This window comes from Tripterygium wilfordii, chromosome 5 (genome assembly GCF_013401445.1).
Source record: "Tripterygium wilfordii isolate XIE 37 chromosome 5, ASM1340144v1, whole genome shotgun sequence".
Classification (NCBI taxonomy): Eukaryota; Viridiplantae; Streptophyta; class Magnoliopsida; order Celastrales; family Celastraceae; genus Tripterygium; species Tripterygium wilfordii.
The window spans coordinates 10,466,781-10,486,096 of NC_052236.1; the positions used below are offsets into that span (position 1 = coordinate 10,466,781).

Sequence of the window (19,316 nt, forward strand, 5' to 3'; positions counted from 1 at the left end):
GTATATATTTCATATGTATTCACTGATTGTGCAATAAAAAAATCAAAAAATAAATTTAGTAAGTTGATTAATATATATAAATGTCTCGTTGTTGCCGTCATTTTCTTTTATTTGCGTGAATATTTGATTTCATTGGCTATATGTCAATACATATATCCTATAAATAGCCTACATATTGGTTATTGATCGATCAAACCATGCATAGAGTTTGATTCATGTTGTTGATGATGACTACCATGCCATGTAGGTTGTGTATCTATAGATAAAGGCCTAATAACATGAACCATGGCACCAAAGAGAGAGTACATGCGTCTTTGTGGTCAGATATATATAGTATAGGATTGTACAAAATTATTGATATAATCAAACCGATCCATAAACGAACCGATTGACCTGTTATTTTTTTAAAAAAATATTTTTTTAATAGAATTGATCGATAACTAAACAGAAATAATTGACGATAACCGACCGATTGATCGGTTAAATTCATGTCAAAAATTAAAGGGAAGGAAAAAAAACTCGACCATAACCGACTATTTACACCCTTAATATATATATTGGCATTTCACCCTCCATTATAATTAGTCCCAGAAAATTTGTACATTTATCTACTAACTACTTCAATTACAACATTATTAAGTATGTATTCACGAAAGAATCATCGAAAGGTGTCTTTTAGTTAAATTCGAGCCACCATATAGTCTCAAAATGTTTGAAAAAAAGGAAGGAAATAGACCTATACATACAATATATCTATACATTAGGGTTTTTATGCCCATAAAGAAAAAAACAAATATCTGTTTGAGCAGCTTTTACATCCTTTTCTTTGCAGTTAGAGGACAGTCCTTGTTTTCGGAGTGGTTGGGAACCGAGCAGAGATATAAAATTCGCGGGAAAGGTGGGGGCCGGTTTCAGGCGGGTCCCACACACTCTATTGAAAATGACCTTTACTGAGAGCATCCACAATGGGAAGAATTTGAAGTACTTGAGATGATACTTTCTTGATAAGTTAAGTGCTAGATGTTCACAATGGGTATAATGGAGTGTATTTCAAGTACTTGAAATGTTACTTTTTTGATAAATATAGTGCTACATATACACAATTGGTGAAAAATTACACTTGAAAATTTAGTTGTGGAAAAAGGATACTTGAGAGTTGGAGTATGTATATAGTTGATGAATAGTGAAGAGAGAGGTGATGAATAGTGAAGAGAGAGGTGATGAAAAGGAAGAGAGAGATGATAAAAAGGAAGAAAGAGAAGATGAAAAGAAGAGAGAGATATGAAAAAGAAGAGAGAGATGATAAAAAGGAAGAGAGAGAAAATAGAGAAAGTGAGTATGAAGTGTTGGAATGTATGGAGTGTTGATGAATAATGTATATTGTGGGATTCACTCATCCAATTAAATTGTGCCACGTAGGATAGATGAGAAGAGAGAGAATGATTTTGAAGTGCTGGATATTTGGTGCATCACTGTGGATGCTCTGAGCCGTTTGATCCTGCCACCTTTTTTAATTAGAGTTTTGATATCAACATGACAATTTGACTTTAAAGTGACACGTGTTATTCGGTCAAACGTCTTCCATGCTTCCCAGGTCGACAGCTGCCGTATTACTGTAATGAAAATTTTCGCACGGACAATTGCAACCCTTCATTCGGTAATCCGTTTGTGGATCCTGTGGTGGGAGAGGCTTTGGTTCTCCCGTTGGGTGTTCTTGGCTGTTTGAAGTTTCAGTTTCGAGATGTTCATTTTGGGGGTGATGCTTTGATTGTGATAAATGCGATAGTGAAGCCTCCGTTGGTTTCGCATTGAGCGATTGAAAATTTAGTTGATGATATCAGGTGTAGTTTGCAGGAGATTCTGCATTGGAGTATCTCAAAGGTTAGCAGGCGTCAAAACGCTTGGGCGGATGGTCTCGCCAAATGGGCTGCGACTAGGAATCTCTCTGGCAGCATTCCCAGTCATTTTCTTCCGAGGTTGCAGTTATGGTTAGATACCAAACATGACCCTCCTGACCACTGTTCTAATCTCTTTTCTTCTTTTGGTTAGTTCTGTAAGTGCCTGACAACAAAAAAATAAAAAAAAAATAGGGGTGATAAAAAATTGATTTCAAAGTCTGATAAAAATATGTGTTTATAAAATATTTACATGTTTGGACTCTAATTTAAATTCGATTTTAGACGTACCTAATTGATCAAATCCTGATTTATTTAAATTGAACAAGTAGATTGCACAATAACATAATCCGTGTTAGGGTTCGGACAAGTAAATCATATAAGATTTCTGAGTTTGAACCTGAACTTGATTTTAAACAAGACAAATTTTTTGTGTTTGGACCCGTATTTCGGACATGTAACTTATGTCCAAACTTGGTTTAATCTGGGTTAAACAAATTCAATTATCCGGACCATATATAGTTTTGCCACCCCTAACAATCAAAGTTCGTTGCTTGCTAGTCTCAAGGGCTTATAAGTAATTTGGGAAATTTTATTCCTAGGAGCTTTTTTCAAATATTAAAAATGAGCTTTAGGGGTAGTTCGGTTGATAGGCTACCAGTTCAGAATCCATGAGGTTATGAGTACAAATCCCATGGAGAGTTAGAGTTGGAGTTTCTTTAGGAGATGAGGTATGAGTTTATTATGCGTCTAGTCTGAGTCAAGTTTTGGTTTAGTCCAAAAAATAAGTCTTATGAATTGTTATCGGTTAAAAAAAATGAAGAGGGGTGTGAGTGTATTATTCCAAATAGGGTTTAATGTAATAAAACAATGAGCTTGTTTATAATTTTTGTTATATTATTGTCTTGTTTATCATTCTTAATGATATTTATTATAGATTGACACTAAGGGTTTAAAAAAGTCTTAAAGCGTTGACAATTAACAATGTTATTGTCGAGTTAATTAAATAAATCATCTAAAAAAATTAAAATTTAGTCGAGCTAGCAAATTTAGACTTTGACAAACTTCTTAAAACATGTGTGAACCGTAGCTCTCGAGTCTAATTAAATAAATCTCCCACCTAGCTTATACACATGCAATACTAGCCTGAATGATTTAAACACGAGGTTTAACATATCATCATGTCTATTATTCCACATCGGATTTACATAATACAATCAAGTTGTATATAAGGTCCAACATTTCTCATACAATAAACATATTCTTTGGACCTTAATACTATAGAGACGGTTCAGGAGAACAAATCCGTGCGGATATGTGACCTAAAACGAATCAACAAATGTACTCTAATATCCTTAAAAAATGTCACTTTGATATAATGGTGAATGACCGATTTTCTCAATAATTTAAATTGATAATTTCATCTTTTAGGAACATTTGGACTACATTTCGCATGGCAATAGAGTCTAAATTCCGCCGACAAGTAGAAGAAGAAGAAGACAAGTTGAAGAAGCGAAAAAACACGTGTAAAGGTCAAAATCTTGTAGGGAAAAAATTGAAAATGTCAAAGAGGAAGAAAACTGTAAACGGAGCCAAGGAGGGGGTTTTGGTCATTTCATTCATTTTAATGTTAATTATCTTAAATATTGAGATGGACGGATATGATTCATATGAAATTATGGACCTCACACGTCTCATATGATTCATATGAAATCATACGCGTTCATATCAACATTTGGAATATTTTGGATTAAAAGTGACTGGGTTTGTGAGACTGTTGGGATGAGAATATTGTAATAAAAAAATGTGAAAGGTTATTGTCTACAATTTGTATGTTTGTATTCAATTCCATCCTCCTTTTTTTCTCTTCTCCTCTCTCTTTCTTTGTCTGTTGTTCTCAGTATCATCAAACCCCTCCCTCTTTTCAATCATAACCGACTTTCCTCCCTCTCTCCATATAGTCTCTTGGATTGAAGATAGAGGTGTAGAAATATGATCCTGTACTGCTGTACATGTTATGGGTTTCTCAGTAGGTGTAGAGCAGGAAACTAAGCTGATCAGCAGTTTCATGGCGGCTACGCACAATAAAGGTGGAGGGAATCACACAAGCCATGATCAGCAGCTCGATCATCATCATCACCCTCAACTGCAGCGACAATTACAAGATCATGATCACCAGATTCCGTATCAAACGATGGAATCATCGTTGTCAAACTCCATCGTCCCAGGCAACTTCATGTAATTAAAGTCCGAATTAGAGTTAATTATTATGATGGGTTTTCGTTTTTCATTTTTTGTGAATAATTTTATGTTGTGAGCTGCAGAAGCAAAGAAAGTACAGGCACATACGATTTGGGAGAACTGGATCAAGCTCTTTTTCTCTACCTGGATGGCCAACAAGACCACTCCACTATTACAACTCCCCAAGACCAGAGACGTACGCCACCCCCCCCCCCCCCCCCTCTCTCTCTTTCTTCTAAAAGTTGAGTCGTCGAGATCTTTTTCCTGTGATTTCTGTTTGGGAGATTCTGAGAAAGTCATGGCAAAAGTATGTTCAACAGATTATATCTGCAGCCGCCCAGTACAACTTCCTGCAGCTTTGACCAAATCCTTGAGAAGATTTCTTTTTTATTTTTAAAAAAATTTAAGAAAATCGCTCTCTCTCTCTCTCTCTCTCTCTCTCAATTTGTTGATTCTTGCATTTCTACTTTCTTGTTCTTTGGAGATTGGAGGGATAATAGAATTTGTGGTTAAAGAAAGATTGTTGATCACTAACCGTCAAAGCCTCCGGTGGTACGAGTTTTCTGAGCCTGAACACACTGCAACTTCATCAAGACCAGATTCCTTTCAGTTTATTAATTCATTCTTTCATTCATATTTTCCTCATACGCCGCTCTTGTGCCTTGTCTGATTTCTCCTCTAATAGTTTGTGAAAATTAATTATATTTGTGTGATTTAATTTGCAGAGAATTCTGGAATGAGACCTCTGACTTTGAACATTTTCCCTTCTCAACCTATGCACGGTGAACCACCCTCAACCAAGGTATATATACATATATACACACACACACACACACACACACATATATATTAATTTAATCCATGAAGATTGAAAGATTAGTTATACTTATAATTGCTGATTTGGGTTTTGTTAATTTGTATTTGGTAGGGTATTAGTACAGGATTAGTTTCTCCTGGAGTAACAACAACTGGGGGTTCCAAGAGACCATCAGAGCCGTCCATGGAGTTGGCCAACGCAAGAAATAATAATCGGCATGCCACATCGGGAGCTGCTCATGAACCACCTAAATCTGTAGCCAAGGTATATATTTCACTAATTAATTAATTACTTAAACATAAAATTCATGAAATTAAATAAAGAAAAATCAATTGGTCTTCTTCCTCTCTGAATTGTTTATTGTCATGGTGGTGGCAGCGTGAAGGGAACCGCAAAGGTCCTACCTCGAGTTCAGAGCAGGAAGGACCAAAAACACCAGACCCTAAGGTCACCTAACTGGGTTCTCTTAGTTCTCTAATTTATGTAACTTTTTTTCATGGTTTGTTTAATTTTCATGGCTATAATTTCTTTGTAGACATTGAGGAGACTTGCTCAGAATAGAGAGGCAGCAAAAAAAAGCCGGCTTAGGAAGAAGGTGATTCCCCTACTCTCTTATTCTAAATGAATTGCAGAGTCCCCGATCCTTTAATCATATATAACTGAGGAGGAGTTTTTGTTATTACAGGCTTATGTTCAACAACTCGAGTCAAGTAGGATCAAACTTACCCAATTAGAGCAGGAGCTGCAAAGAGCAAGAGCTCAAGTGAGATTTCTATCTTTCTACACTTTATTATGTTAATATTGACAATTTCAGTTTCTCAAATATTGGTTAATTAAATTAATAATACTTAATATTTCTGTGTAATTTTCTTCTTTAGGGCATGTTTTTTGGCGGAGGAATAATGGGAGGAGACCAAGGAGTTCCTGTTGGCATGAACAATATTAGCTCAGGTACTAATCTATATAATTATCATAAATATATATAGCTACCTAATCCAATAAACTCTAACTTCTTATCATCTTATTTTAATTTTATTGAAGAAAATAAATGAATTGTTCTGTGTTTTGTGCGTGTAGATGCTGCTGTATTTGACATAGAGTACGGGAGATGGGTGGAGGAGCACCACCGTCTCACATCCGAGTTGCGTGCAGCAGTACAAGAACATCTACCGGAGAACGAGCTCCGGCTCTTTGTGGAGAATGTGTTAGCACACCACGACGAATTGATGAACCTTAAATCCATGGTCGCCAAAACTGATGTCTTCCATTTGGTTTCTGGCACGTGGAAGACCCCCGCCGAGCGTTGTTTCCTCTGGTTGGGCGGATTCCGGCCATCCGAGCTCATCAAGGTACCTATACTTGCTCCATAACCCTAATTTTCAATATTGATCATAGACATACATACATACATATATGTCATCTTTATTGAATAATAAGTTGTTTACACAATTGTTTCTCTTCTCGTTGAAACAAAACAAGCCAAGATATAATATATATGAGAAGACAATGACAAAGGAATTAGGTCTAGCTAACCCTACAATTATATTCTTGTATCTATATAGGATACATTCATATATATAGTTTTGTGAGTGTGCATGTAAAAATTGTAATAACAAATTAATTTTCACCATGTATGTAAATGATGAGAAGTATAGACATAGGAAGTTATCATTATTATTGCATGGAGGAACTTGTCGGTGGACTAGGTTGAGTAGATATGAAGATGACCATAAAAAGGGAGAGTTAGGTTTCATTCCTATAAAGCCATGTCTGTTACTTACACTTATGGTTCATGCATGCTTTGTCCAAACTGTGGAAGGAATCAACTTCACGTGTCTAATGAAAGCAAAGTTTTTTGTTCTTAGTTTCATCTCTTCCTTTTGCTTCTACTATATAAATATCCCGAGTTCGATTCCCACTTATAGCAGTACTCTTCTGATCACGAGCTCGATTTTGGCTCGATTTCATTACCCTGTCATCAAGTGGGAAATTTCACGTGCTTTGTATGTATTTTGCAGATCACACTCAATCAAATAGAGCCACTAACGGAGCAGCAAATACTGGGTATATGTGGATTGCAACAATCAACACAGGAGGCTGAGGCTGCTCTCTCACAGGGGCTTGAAGCACTGAATCAATCTCTCTCGGACACCATAACTTCTGATTCATTGGGTTGTCCTCCTAACATGGCAAACTACATGGGACAGATGGCTATCGCCATTAACAAACTCTCTACCCTCGAAGGTTTCGTTAGACAGGTACGTACGATTGATCGATATATATATATATAATTAATAATATTCCTATTGTCCTAGCTAAACTCTATGCCTGCCTCAATCCATGCATAGCAACAATTTTCTTTTTCGGGTACGTGAAGGTTTTATTACTTTGCTTATGTATGGTTGTGTGGGGTCTACATGGTAATGATCAATGTGGGCTCCAATAGGGAACCATAATCTGGCCTTGTTTGGGTAGGGAAACCTACCCCAGCCTCATGAACTACTCCCGTGTCCCACCCTCATGAGGTGGCTTGGTGGTTACATGCATGCATGTGGTATCAAACTATATATACACACACACACACACACATATATATCTATATATATATATATGTATACACAGTTGTGAACAAATATCTCTGAGGCCCACCCCATATTCCCATATGTATATGATGTCATGGTCGTAACCGTTTGACCGAAGACACTTTTGTTGATCAATATAAAATTCCTTTTGATAGCTCATATATGAAGATAGTCACGAGGATCAAAGAATAAAAAAAAACTTGGAATTATTTTCCATTCGAATAAAACCTTTTGCCAAAATGTCTCAGCAAAGAAAAATTGTTTGACCAGATTGTTTTGACAGTACAGAATAATAATAAATTGGTGATGTTCTACTTGTTCTAGTAGCTAGCTAGTCATAAATATTGTTAGGGTTCTTCCCTCCTGTTTAATTAGTTCGAGTGGGAAAACAAAATAAATGATGACAATTATGTAATTAAGTGTGTCTACGTGTGTGTATATATACAGATGAATTCTCACCGTGCGTACCAACTATGAGCAATAAACCACAACAAAAGTGGAGTGCATCTTGAAAAACAATTTGAAAACGGACATATAGACTTAGAAATTAACTGGATTACAAAGTTTCAATAAGTTTGACTATTTTCCTAGGGACTAAACAAAGTCAAGTAGAATTCTCTAATCAACCTACCATGAACCTTAGGAAGTCATGACACACCATGACAATATATAATCTCCTGTTTACTTTCCTATATATTCAATAGTATTGCCACTTTTAATTGACTTATGCGTCATTAATTTCCTTTTTTGTATAATTAAAACATCACATCTTCAACTATATATATTCTGCATGACTTTCGCAAATTCATTATAGATGCTGACTTGACATTTCTTATTTTGCTTTCACATTTCATATAATGTGTGTCCAAAAATTCCGTCGATAATCAATTGGGTTAGGCATATAATTGCATCTAAAATTCGATTTCAATTGATAGCATATTTCTTTGTGGTATTTCTTCATATGGCTTCGGCCAGTTAAGCGTGTCCCCGTTGGGCCTGAGATTTCCCAGTTTATAAAAACAATATTAATTTGTAATGCATGTGTTGACACTTACAGGCAGATAATCTGAGGCACCAGAGCATTCACCGGCTGCATCAACTTCTGACGACGCGTCAAGCCGCCCGGTGTTTACTGGCAATCGCGGAATACTTCCATCGCCTTCGAGCCCTCAGCTCTCTCTGGCTGTCTCGCCCAAGACAAGAATGATAGAAAATTAAGAGATAATTATTAGAAACTAGACTTTTAATGTGCATGCAATTTCTCTTTAATTAAATTAATTACCTGGCTCTCTTTTATAGGCACACGGATGTTGTATAGAGACTACAGATAGACAAATTATACTGTAGTTTTAAATTGGAAGCACCAGGAAATTCCCCCCTCCCCCCTCTCTCTCTCTCTCTCTCTCTCTCTCTATATATATATATATATATATATATATATATATATATATATATATATATATATATCTGTTGTCAAATTCTATTCTTGGTTTCGGTAAATTCAAAAGGAGTAATGATTTTGCAGCTATTTTTGACCAAGAAGATGATGAAGAAGAAGAAGATGAGGGAAGGGGAAGAGTTGAATTTTCTGTGTTTTGTTGTGAATAGAGAGACAAAGGATGGTGGTTGTAAGAGAGAGAGAGAGAGGAGAAGCCGGGTGTTGAAATTTAGACGTCCATTTGGCCATTCGGCGTTGCTGCTGCATGCAGGCTTTTTAGCTCGTGGCAATAGCATGGAATAGGAACTGACAAAAAGACAAAAGATGACGAATTCAAGGCCCAATATGATGGATTGTGTACCCCATCAATATATGAAGCCCACTCCTAATTGAGCATGGCTTAAGTTAAAGTAAAACCGAAGGGACAATGGGTTTGGTAGTACTCTCCATGGGCCTAAACGGCGTCCTAACTCCAAGAGGTATACAAACCCAATAGTCATGCGCCCATTCACGGCAAAAAAAAAGAAGAAAAAATTTAGTTACACCTCAATTATTACTATACATACCCCGACTTTGGTTGACTTTGCGTTGACCATGTGTATTTTTGGGGTTGAGCTCCTAACACCCTGTAAAAATAACGTAAATCAATACCAAAACTCTCTGTTTTGCCTCCTTCACCATGAGAAGGCTTGGGACGCCGTGGAGGATGGAAGGACTCACATTCACCTATACGAAGTCACGGATACTTGGGTGATCAACCTTGTTGACAATGGTGAGTATTTTGACTTTGATTTCGTTGTCTAGGTCTTGTTCGACTTGTGGGAAAATTGGAGTATCCTATGCGGCAAAATGTTTAGTGCTTAGGTTTCTTTCATTTCATGGTTGCAGGATACTGAATTTGTCGAACCAGAGGTAAACCACGACACTACCCTAGTATTCACTACAGATTTGATATTTGATAGCAAAGAAATGGTGATTGAATTGACAAGGAGGACTAGGCATTCTAATGGAGTGATGGTTGTTGTCTTGAGGTCTGATATCAGTGATGTCAATAAAACCCCTAGGATTATTTTGGATGTGAGAGGAGCGGTACATACAAATGGAAAAAAGACAATGGAAAGGGCAAGCGGGTTGTCAAGAGAAGGAAGTCTTCATCAAAGAAATGTAATAGTCGATTTAGGTTGCAAGCGCAAATGGTTGACACGACAACAAAGAAATGGGCATTGCATGTCCAGAATGACCATAACAACCATGAATTAATGAAGTTAGCTGAAGGGCACAACTTTGTTGGGAGGTTGACTGAAGAAGAGAAGGTTATTGTTGAAAGACTTGGGAAGACTGAAGTCAGGACCAGAGAAATCTTTCATCAAATCAAATTGAATGACACTATAAATGCTTCAGCCATGAGGACAATTTGCAATGTCAGAAGTACTTCGAAGATCAAGGAGATGGCTGGTAGGACACATATGCAGCAACTGTTTAAACTGTTAATAGAACTTGGATATGTCACGAAGTATCGTAGCAAGCCTACGACGAATGTTGTGCAGGATTTATTATGGGCATACTCTCCTTCTATTCAAGTGGTCAAGGCTTTTCTATATGTTTATATGCTTCATTGTACTTATAAGACTAACAAGTATCGACTGTCTTTGCTTGAGATTGTTGGAGTGACCTCTACAAATAAGACATAGTTAAAAAGAAGTAAATTCCCTTGTTTTTGCCTTTATTTTATACACCGGGTGCATTTCTAAAATGTTGCAGATTTGGTGTATTTTTAGTATGGTTATAAAAATTAAAAAATTTTTGACGTACTGTTAACAAGGGTGTCTTTATAAAAAAAATAGAGTATAACTAAAGCTTTCCAAAAAAAACACTAAAGCCCAACCAATGAAGAGAATTTATGGGCCTTTTTCAGCAGAACTCTTTCTACTTTCAAAAGGTGTCCTCTTCCGTAAAATCTTGAGAAACAGTGAGTAATAAGATCATGGATAAATTTATGGGCCTTTTTTAGCGGCACTCTTTGTACTTTCAAGCGTGTAAAAGGAAGAAAATTTGTGTGAAAGATAACTCTCATTGATAGGAATCATGATTATATACAAGTTTATTTTATGATGAGTCATTTTATTTGTACATCAAGATTTGTTATTTTTACACCATTTTTATTAATTATATATATATGGAATACCTAATATGTCCTTAAATAACATCTTCATAGTTGTAAAGCTGATTTTTAAGTGAGGTTTCCAAGGGTAGCAATATATTATGCACATCTGATCACTTGGCTACCCAACGTTTTCCGTGGGCACGATAACTGGTACACCAGAGGTGCGTCCTTCCCCATCCTCTCATACTAGGGAAAGATCCTCTCAATGCTCTAACGCCCCTCAATCTTGAGAAACAATGAGTAATAAGATCTCTGCATCCTCGATCTTTATCTAACATGACCTGAATATTGAAATTCTATTAATCTGTGGGCCTAAACCAAACTCAACTTCGCCACTGCAAGAGGGACAAAGCATATTAGTACAAGTCATTGGATGATAATGTATTTAACCCACAGATTAAGATCGCTTGTCGTCTGAAACTCTTCAAGGACTCATTATCTGCACAATAAATGGAAAGGTTTACTTGGAGAAGGTCGACAAATCCAGGGCAACTACACTCGCAGAATTAGATCCAGCTCATGTGAGATATGATAGATTACAGCCTTCATTCTTGACCCAACAAAGTCAACTATATTCTTCGGTCAGAGATTACAACATCTTCTTCGCAGACAGAATCTATATAAATCATACTTTCTACTTACATTTTCTCGTTAGCCAAACACAGAAAAACAGAGGATGGACTCCATTACCCAGATTTTACTTCCCCTGCTACTCTTATGCAGCAGCTTCGTCTCTCCTACACTTTCAGCTGAATTATGCAACCCTCAGGACAAGAAAACACTCCTCCAAATCAAGCAATCCTTCGGCAACCCGTACATTCTTGCTTCTTGGAAAGCTGACACTGATTGCTGCAAGGACTGGTACCAGGTTGACTGCGACTCTGTTTCTCATCGCATCACTTCCCTCACCATCTTCGCTGGAGAACTCTCCGGCACAATTCCCCCCGAAGTGGGTGACCTCCCTTTTCTCAAAATGCTTGTGTTCCACAAGTTAACCAACTTCACCGGTCCAATACAACCAGCCATTGCCAAGCTAACGAATCTAAACTTTCTTCGTCTTAGCTGGTTGAACCTCACTGGTTCAGTACCTAGCTTTCTGGGTCAGCTAAAGAATCTCACTTTTTTGGATCTTGCTTTCAATAAACTTTCTGGGTCGATCCCGAGCGAGCTTGCTATGTTGCCTAATCTTGATGCTCTGCATTTGGACCGAAACATGCTTACTGGTTCAATCCCAGCTTCATTCGGTGCATTTCATGGCAAAGTACCAGATCTTTATTTGTCACATAACCAACTTTCGGGCAAAATACCTGCTTCTTTGAAGAATGCTGATTTTAATACCATTGATTTGTCGCGGAACAAGCTTGAAGGAGATGCTTCCATGTTGTTCGGAGCAAACAAGACAACACTGATGATTGATGTTTCAAGGAATTTGTTGGAGTTTGATTTGTCCAAGGCAGTGTTCCCAACGACCTTAACAAATTTGGATCTGAATCACAACAAGATCTATGGCAGCCTTCCAATGGAGTTGACTCAATTGAATTTGCAGCTCTTGAATGTTAGTTACAATAGTTTGTGTGGGCAGATTCCTCAGGGTGGCAAGTTGCAGAGCTTTGATAACACCTCTTACTTCCATAACCGCTGCTTGTGCGGCGCTCCGCTCGAAAACTGCAAGTAAGGGCAATGCTACAGAAGGTTCTCCCATTGCTGTGCTCTTCTGCAACTTCTCTCTAAGAATTACATTAAGAATAATGCTTGAGAAAACTGTATTACTCTAAGAAAATAATCAATGATAACCGTATCTCGAAGCTGATATATTTTGCCAAAGAAAGTAAAGCATCATCTCTTTACAGGTTACTATTTTTTTCAGAAATATAATCCATGAATTTGCCCGCCCCTCGAAGACAAACATTTGAAGATTAATATGCCTCAACTTGTCACCCATGAATTTTTTTTTTCCCTTTCCAGGTATAGGCGTCCAGTAGTATTAACTGTTAACCCACTTTCTACACAATATGTGTGTGTTAAAGTGAATCAAAACTTTGAGGACAAAAATTTGTAAACAAAAACTAGGACGAACCGCAGCAGCCACCAGTCTTTGCAGAATCCTGCTTCTGGCCAGAAACTATAATCCTCATTCCCAGGTCACACTTGTTGCAAATGAGCATGACAACCGTATTCTTATCAGCGTGTCCCCTCAGTTCCTCTAGCTACCTTGCCATGTGATCAAATGATTGATGCTTGGTCATGTCATAAACTAACATCACCTCAACTGCTCCACAATAGTATGCCCTATATCTGAGGAGAAAGAAAAGGAGATTGCCCAACACCAAGATAGCTAATGTAATCTTACAAATTCTGATAGATTATATATATCAATAAAAAGGCCACTAAGAGATATAAAATCAATGACACCATACACTGAAATAATTATAACGCTCCGATATTAATGGACCTTTCCCTGATAGAAATAATACAAGTGACATTTCCCCCATTGGAATAACTTTTCCAATCCCCCAGAAATTAATACAAATGACCTTTCCCTGACAGAAATAATAACTTGGCCCTTAAAATCCTTGGATAAGGCAGAGAGTTCATCATGGAATCTGTATAGTGTATTAGTAAGTAATGAACTAATTAACACTAGCAGGAGTCAATAGTTTGTTTTCTTTCCTACTGTCCATCAAGAATACAAACAACGTCAAAAGATAGAAAAAAAGCTGTCAGATAGAGCCATGTTCAGAAATGCGTCACCTTTAAGGACGGGAAAGCTCTTCTGGATGAACCTTGAATGGGACTCACATCTTGGCAATTTTCTTCTTCATTTTTATGCTAGTGTAGTTAAGTAACTGGGAGATTGGACAGAAAGGAAGGAGGTCCTCATAGAGGTGCACACATTTGCTTGAGCAATGTGGAAGGCTAGGGAATGGTCTGAATTCTGAAGAGTGGAAAGGTTGAGCCACAAGCTTGCACAAATGATTACCTTTGCTTTGGCTAAAACTTTTCAGAATAACAGGAAAGGTACTAACTATGTCATCTTTGGGCAGTGGTTGGGTCTATAAAGCATGTTACCCCACGATACAGTGAATTATTCAAAAGGGATTGCAACAAAAGTCAGAGTCAAATACCAAGTGGGAAGCTTATTCATTTAGATTGCTATATATTGGTATTTCTGGAGCAAAGCTACCGTCCAAAATGCTCTTTCTGGAAATGTTTGTGAAAAGGTAGGTGTGTTAGGATCATAAGAGCATAATGTCAAAGATCAGCTTCATTCAACTGCTTTCCCCAAGGCAAGCCAAGCTCTCTTTTTTGGAGAAACTTTGTTTTAGTTACCAGTACATGGCCAATATGTTCCTATCTAACAAAATTCCATAGGATCATGCAATCTCCAGTTTTATTCTCTTTTTTTTTAACTGAAAAAATGCTGACTTCACTTGAAGAAATAGGAGCCACAAAACTACAAAAAATACATTGGATTGGAGGTATTCTACATGAAGGCTCAACTTGAGCACTATAAGAGGTGGAAAGACCACTCAAAATGTACTTCTAATATTTACTTCAATCATTTTTTATCACAAAGAAGAATTAGTTGATTCACCCCTCTCCAGTTCTCTTGAACTGTATCTGTCGTTTTATTATATTCTCGCCATTACATTCTATAAAAGCCTAAAAAATTATTGAATTGAGTCACAAGATGAGTCGTACCCAAAAACTTTACAGAGAGTAAATTCATACTCATTTTGAGTACCAGGATTGATGAGCAGATGAAGTTACAAATATTCTCACAGACGCCATTCATGTGGCCACAAGCTGCCTATACCGTCAGCATTAACAGTGACATAAAGAACGAGTGCCAACTACAAGCCCTTCGTCAATCTCAATTCAGAATTACAGCAAAAACTTTGACTACACAAACAAAATCTTTTTTTTTTGTCAGCAATTACTCAATTCCATTACTTACGCCTCAACCAAAACAAACTCAGAAGCACCATCATTCCATCAAACAGCTATTGCTTACAACTATTCCAGAAAGCCTTACTGATAATTAAATTCCAGAAGTTTGGTAAGAGGCATTTACAAGCTCTAATTATTCACAACATTTAGAAGCCTCTTCAACACGAATATAATCTTAAATCAACATCAAGACTCATAAAACCACAAACATTGGACATTCAAGACACAACCATAAACACCAAGTAGAGAAGGACCGAGAGATACCTACTTCCCATTTCTGAAATAAAACCCACCTCGTCCAAAGGCAAGCAAAACAGTATGCATTCTCTTCTCTTTTTATTACCAAAAAACAAAAGAGATACTAAAATAGCCAACCAAACAAGAACAAGATGCGCACCTTTCTTGGACAGCGGTATCCCAAGTCTGCGCTTTAATGGTCTTATGATCAATGGCGAGGGTTTTGGTCTGAAACTCAACCCCCATTGTCGCTTTGGAATCAACTACTTTGAATTCATTCCTAGAAAATGAGACTTCTCCACCGCAGAATCACCGATCAATACAACTTTGAAAACATAATCGATCTTCTGATTACAATCATACAGATTCGACATCCTCCTCAACCGCGACTCCAATTCACCCTCAGATCCAATACCCTAAACAGTCGGATCATGTGCAAGCATTCTTGTCTTCTAGATCAGACAATAAATTGAATTCCAATAACTACAAAGGGTTATGTTATCAGTATTCGTCGATCAAAATCAGAAATTCGTGATCTCTTCTGAAAGAGGAGAGAGGAGACAGACACTGCGTGAATGGGCAGGGAAGGCCAACGGCTAGTGCGGTGTGGATCCGACCCAATAACAAACAGTGGTCCTAGGTGGCCCATTTAGCCTATTCATGGGCTAAGTAGATGCTGATTGGTGGGCTTTCTTTTTCAATGCCTCCAGGCCCGTGGACCCATTAGAATTCAAGTAACAAAAGTAAATAATGTATAATCAATAAAGTTTATTTCTTTTTTTCTTTCTTTCTTCCTTTTGAGTAATCTGACTCAACACCAAACATTACTATTCTATTTATAATATATATATAGAAATTCTACTATGTGAATCAAAATATTTTTTTTGAGGAAGGACATTTAACAAATTAATTAATTGATTACATTAACAAATATATATTTTTTATTTTTAAAAATACACCAACCTGTACAAAATTGCGATAAGGAATGGAACATCTATTTTGACAGCTCAATTACAATGACCATCATCACACAAATGTTTATCCCTCTCAAATACGTAAATATCGAATTGATGGTGCATATATATATATGCAAATCGAGGTTATCGTTGTCGGATTTGCAATGCACAGAAGTTCAATTCCGGGTCCTAAATCGTTGGTGATATAATTCTTTAAGTTTACAATTCTAGTGGTAGATAAAAAGTCGGAAAAGTTTTACAAATAGAAAAATAAAGTGTGGAGTTAAAATTGTAGACTATACTATTCAAAACGAAAATTACAGAGACTCCGAATCCAAAATATACACAATAATTAAGAAACAAAAAAATTTTATTTGATAAATAAGAACTGTATATTTATTATTTATCGACTCCAATACTCAACATGGATGAGAGTTTCATCTTCCATGGATCAAAATTGATAGACTAACATGGATTAAGATTCCAAGGAAAACACTTTTCGGTTGGCGAGTCAACAGTACGGCATGGACCATCTAGTCTGATAGTCCAATTACAAACATGATAGTTAGAAATCTCACCACATTCATACCTATCCCTCTCGTTGATGTAAATATCGAACCAATAACATTGATCCGACCAACTAAATTTGCAAAAAAATTGTGTTGTACCAAAAAAATTCGGATGAAAATGAAAGCTATAGCCATAACCATGATATTTGAGTACGTGTGGTCCGAGGTCATCATCACTGGACTTGCAGTGTAGACCAAGGTCGATTCCAGGACCTAAATCATTGGTAATATTAACAGTTACCTTTGTCCTTTTGAGTGCATCAGACATAGTCATGACCAACATCATACTTACAAGAAACAACAAATTAGAACCCATTTTTCTGCCTGTAATGGTGAATGAGACCATGTATCGTGTGTACATATATGTATATGTGAGCATAGGGTGTCACTAAAATGGTTGAATTCTTTTTGTGTTATGTGTTTTAAAAATGCTTCCATATATATGTTGAAAATTAAATATAATAATGGTGTTGTTTTGGCACTAACCTTATCAAAGACTATAAAATTGGAACATTATCATCATTTATCCCTATAGGGGATGTTCAGAATGCATTGCCCTTATCATACCATTTTTGCCAACTGATAATATATATTTATTTATTTATCACTATCCAATTCATAAATTAATAATTTTAAATTAAGATAATCTTACAATATATAAAAATATAATACATCTTAACCTTTTCTTCCCTCCTAATCTTGCAAATTATCCTTTATCACTATGTAAATTAATAATTAAAATACTAAATTTAGTTGTTTAATTTATTTATGTAATATCAATGAGGACTCCTTTGCGTAAGTAAGGATAGCGGAATTTGTCTCTATAATCAAAGATTCAAAGTATCAAATCATCTTCTCAATTATGATAATATTTTTTTAAAATTTTTTTTGAATATGATGCTATTAATATATTAAAATATAAGGACAAAGGAGTTTATCTCGGTTATGTTCTTCCCAATTTAAATTTTTAAATATTCAAAACACAATATGGTAATATTGTATTTTGAAAGGCTCATGAATTTTCATAAACATTGACTTTAATCTTTTGTCTCGCCTTAACTTAAGAACATTGCAACTTGTGTTATTATTTTTCTGAGCTTGGATATGGGTTTGGCATGGATTTTGAAGCATTGATTTGCAAAGATTACTACAAGTCCGTCAGGCACCACTTTTATTTTTATTTTTTTCCATAGGTTTTTTGTTATTTCTTTAGAATTGTTCCTGAATGAATGTCTTCCGTAGTTCTATGTCTAATTTTGCAAATGATTTCCTGCCTATTTGGATTGTTATGAGCCTTAAATGCATCAGAGAATACACTTTTGATTCTATTTTTAGTACAAAGCTTGATATCAAGCACCTCTATAAGCTAGAAAATGTCATATAAGTACCACTTTGATAACTATTGGACACATGGATCCACTTGAAAATATATTTTCCACATAAGTACGTCTTTTACACATAGATGCCTCTTTTAAAAAAATTCACTACAAGAAATTGTCGATATTCCAACCGCTAAATCGATTGGAAATCCAAGAAAAATCGGTTTTTTTTTATTCTTCTTCTTATTTCTATTCTTCTTCGTCTTCATATTCTTAGATCTAAGATATAATATGAGATATGAAATCGTAATTTGAGATGTATTGAGTTCATATCTAAGATCGTACAGTTATAATGTTGCAATTTAAATGTTATTATTTTGAAAATGTAATATTATACAATCAAATAATTTGACTTATTTTCTTAATCCTCTATGTTTTGAAATTGTAAATTTATACAATAAAAAATATTAGCATTCTATGATGTAGATGAACTTTTTAATATTACTGTTAAACAATAACATTAAGCGAGCAAAATGGGCCAACTTTGAGTCTCCCTTTCTGGTGGCCGTTTTGGACGGAATCTGGCTGGACATTGTGCGTCTCAGTGAGGGGAGTCTAACAACGGTGGTGATGTATCGAACCATCGCCTGAATAATTTGGATTTGAGACATTTTCTTTCATGTTACAATTTGAGACAGCAACATGAAATGATATATAGCTGGATAGTGATATAATTGATATTTTCATGGGTACTTATGTGTTCATGTATTTTTTGAATAGACCTAAATGTCAAAAAATCTCCTTAAAAGGTATCAGGCTGGAATTTTCCCTACAGTTAAAACTACGTCAACCCATGAGGGTATGAAGAACCTCATGGGAATCTGCATTTGAAAGTCCCAAAAAGATGAGGCTGTTATGAGCACTTGAAATGATAATTTCTGTTGGGGATAGCAAAATGTTTTGAGAGACGTGTTTTGTTGATACGGCTGAGTATTTTGTTGATGTGGTTAGGCCAACAAAATATATTGGTACAATGATATAAATTTCTTGGCTTTATTTTTGGTGGGGCTCGATATTGATTTTTACGTCAATGTGAGTGTTAGAGGTGAAACCCACATTGAGAGCAAAAATGAGGACATGAGCTTTG

General features: G+C 36.2%; 4 protein-coding genes and 1 pseudogene across 5 annotated transcripts; 3 read left to right on the forward strand and 2 right to left on the reverse strand.

Annotated features, from left to right (window-relative positions):
• Window positions 1-3,757: 3,757 nt before the first annotated feature.
• On the forward strand, window positions 3,758-8,907 carry LOC119998710 (bZIP transcription factor TGA10-like). Of its 2 annotated transcripts, XM_038846085.1 has the most exons (11): window positions 3,758-4,133; window positions 4,220-4,332; window positions 4,862-4,938; window positions 5,065-5,217; window positions 5,332-5,400; window positions 5,489-5,548; window positions 5,639-5,716; window positions 5,832-5,904; window positions 6,031-6,302; window positions 6,972-7,211; window positions 8,593-8,907. In XM_038846085.1, the coding sequence occupies exons 1-11, from the start codon at window positions 3,913-3,915 to the stop codon at window positions 8,740-8,742; spliced, it is 1,506 nt and encodes a 501-aa protein (XP_038702013.1). In that variant the 5' UTR covers window positions 3,758-3,912; the 3' UTR covers window positions 8,743-8,907. The 2 variants fall into 2 exon arrangements, with proteins under 2 accessions (XP_038702013.1, XP_038702014.1); XM_038846086.1 differs by lacking the exon at window positions 5,332-5,400.
• A 660-nt stretch (window positions 8,908-9,567) lies between these two features.
• LOC119998615 lies at window positions 9,568-10,664 on the forward strand. Its single transcript, XM_038845953.1, has 3 exons — window positions 9,568-9,768; window positions 9,862-9,990; window positions 10,038-10,664. Exons 1-3 carry the CDS (start codon window positions 9,568-9,570, stop codon window positions 10,662-10,664), a joined length of 957 nt encoding a protein of 318 aa, XP_038701881.1.
• A 1,108-nt stretch (window positions 10,665-11,772) lies between these two features.
• On the forward strand, window positions 11,773-12,991 carry LOC119998712 (polygalacturonase inhibitor-like). The gene has a single exon (XM_038846087.1). It carries the CDS (start codon window positions 11,814-11,816, stop codon window positions 12,810-12,812), a length of 999 nt encoding a protein of 332 aa, XP_038702015.1. The 5' UTR covers window positions 11,773-11,813; the 3' UTR covers window positions 12,813-12,991.
• On the reverse strand, window positions 12,923-15,936 carry LOC119998713 (annotated as a pseudogene).
• An 810-nt stretch (window positions 15,937-16,746) lies between these two features.
• Window positions 16,747-17,196, reverse strand: LOC119998616 (S-protein homolog 20-like). The gene has a single exon (XM_038845954.1). The coding sequence runs from the start codon at window positions 17,194-17,196 to the stop codon at window positions 16,747-16,749; it is 450 nt and encodes a 149-aa protein (XP_038701882.1).
• Window positions 17,197-19,316: the final 2,120 nt, after the last annotated feature.

Coding starts and splice junctions, on each gene's coding strand:
- LOC119998710 (XM_038846085.1), top strand. CDS start 3,913: ATGGGTTTCTCAGTAGGTGTAGAGCAGGAAACTAAGCTGATCAGCAGT. Junction 4,333..4,861: donor AACTCCCCAAGACCAGAGAC/GTACGCCACCCC, acceptor TTTAATTTGCAG/AGAATTCTGGAATGAGACCT. Junction 6,303..6,971: donor GGCCATCCGAGCTCATCAAG/GTACCTATACTT, acceptor TGTATTTTGCAG/ATCACACTCAATCAAATAGA.
- LOC119998615 (XM_038845953.1), top strand. CDS start 9,568: ATGTGTATTTTTGGGGTTGAGCTCCTAACACCCTGTAAAAATAACGTA. Junction 9,769..9,861: donor AGTATTTTGACTTTGATTTC/GTTGTCTAGGTC, acceptor TCATGGTTGCAG/GATACTGAATTTGTCGAACC. Junction 9,991..10,037: donor GGCATTCTAATGGAGTGATG/GTTGTTGTCTTG, acceptor TAAAACCCCTAG/GATTATTTTGGATGTGAGAG.
- LOC119998712 (XM_038846087.1), top strand. CDS start 11,814: ATGGACTCCATTACCCAGATTTTACTTCCCCTGCTACTCTTATGCAGC.
- LOC119998616 (XM_038845954.1), bottom strand. CDS start 17,196: ATGGTCTCATTCACCATTACAGGCAGAAAAATGGGTTCTAATTTGTTG.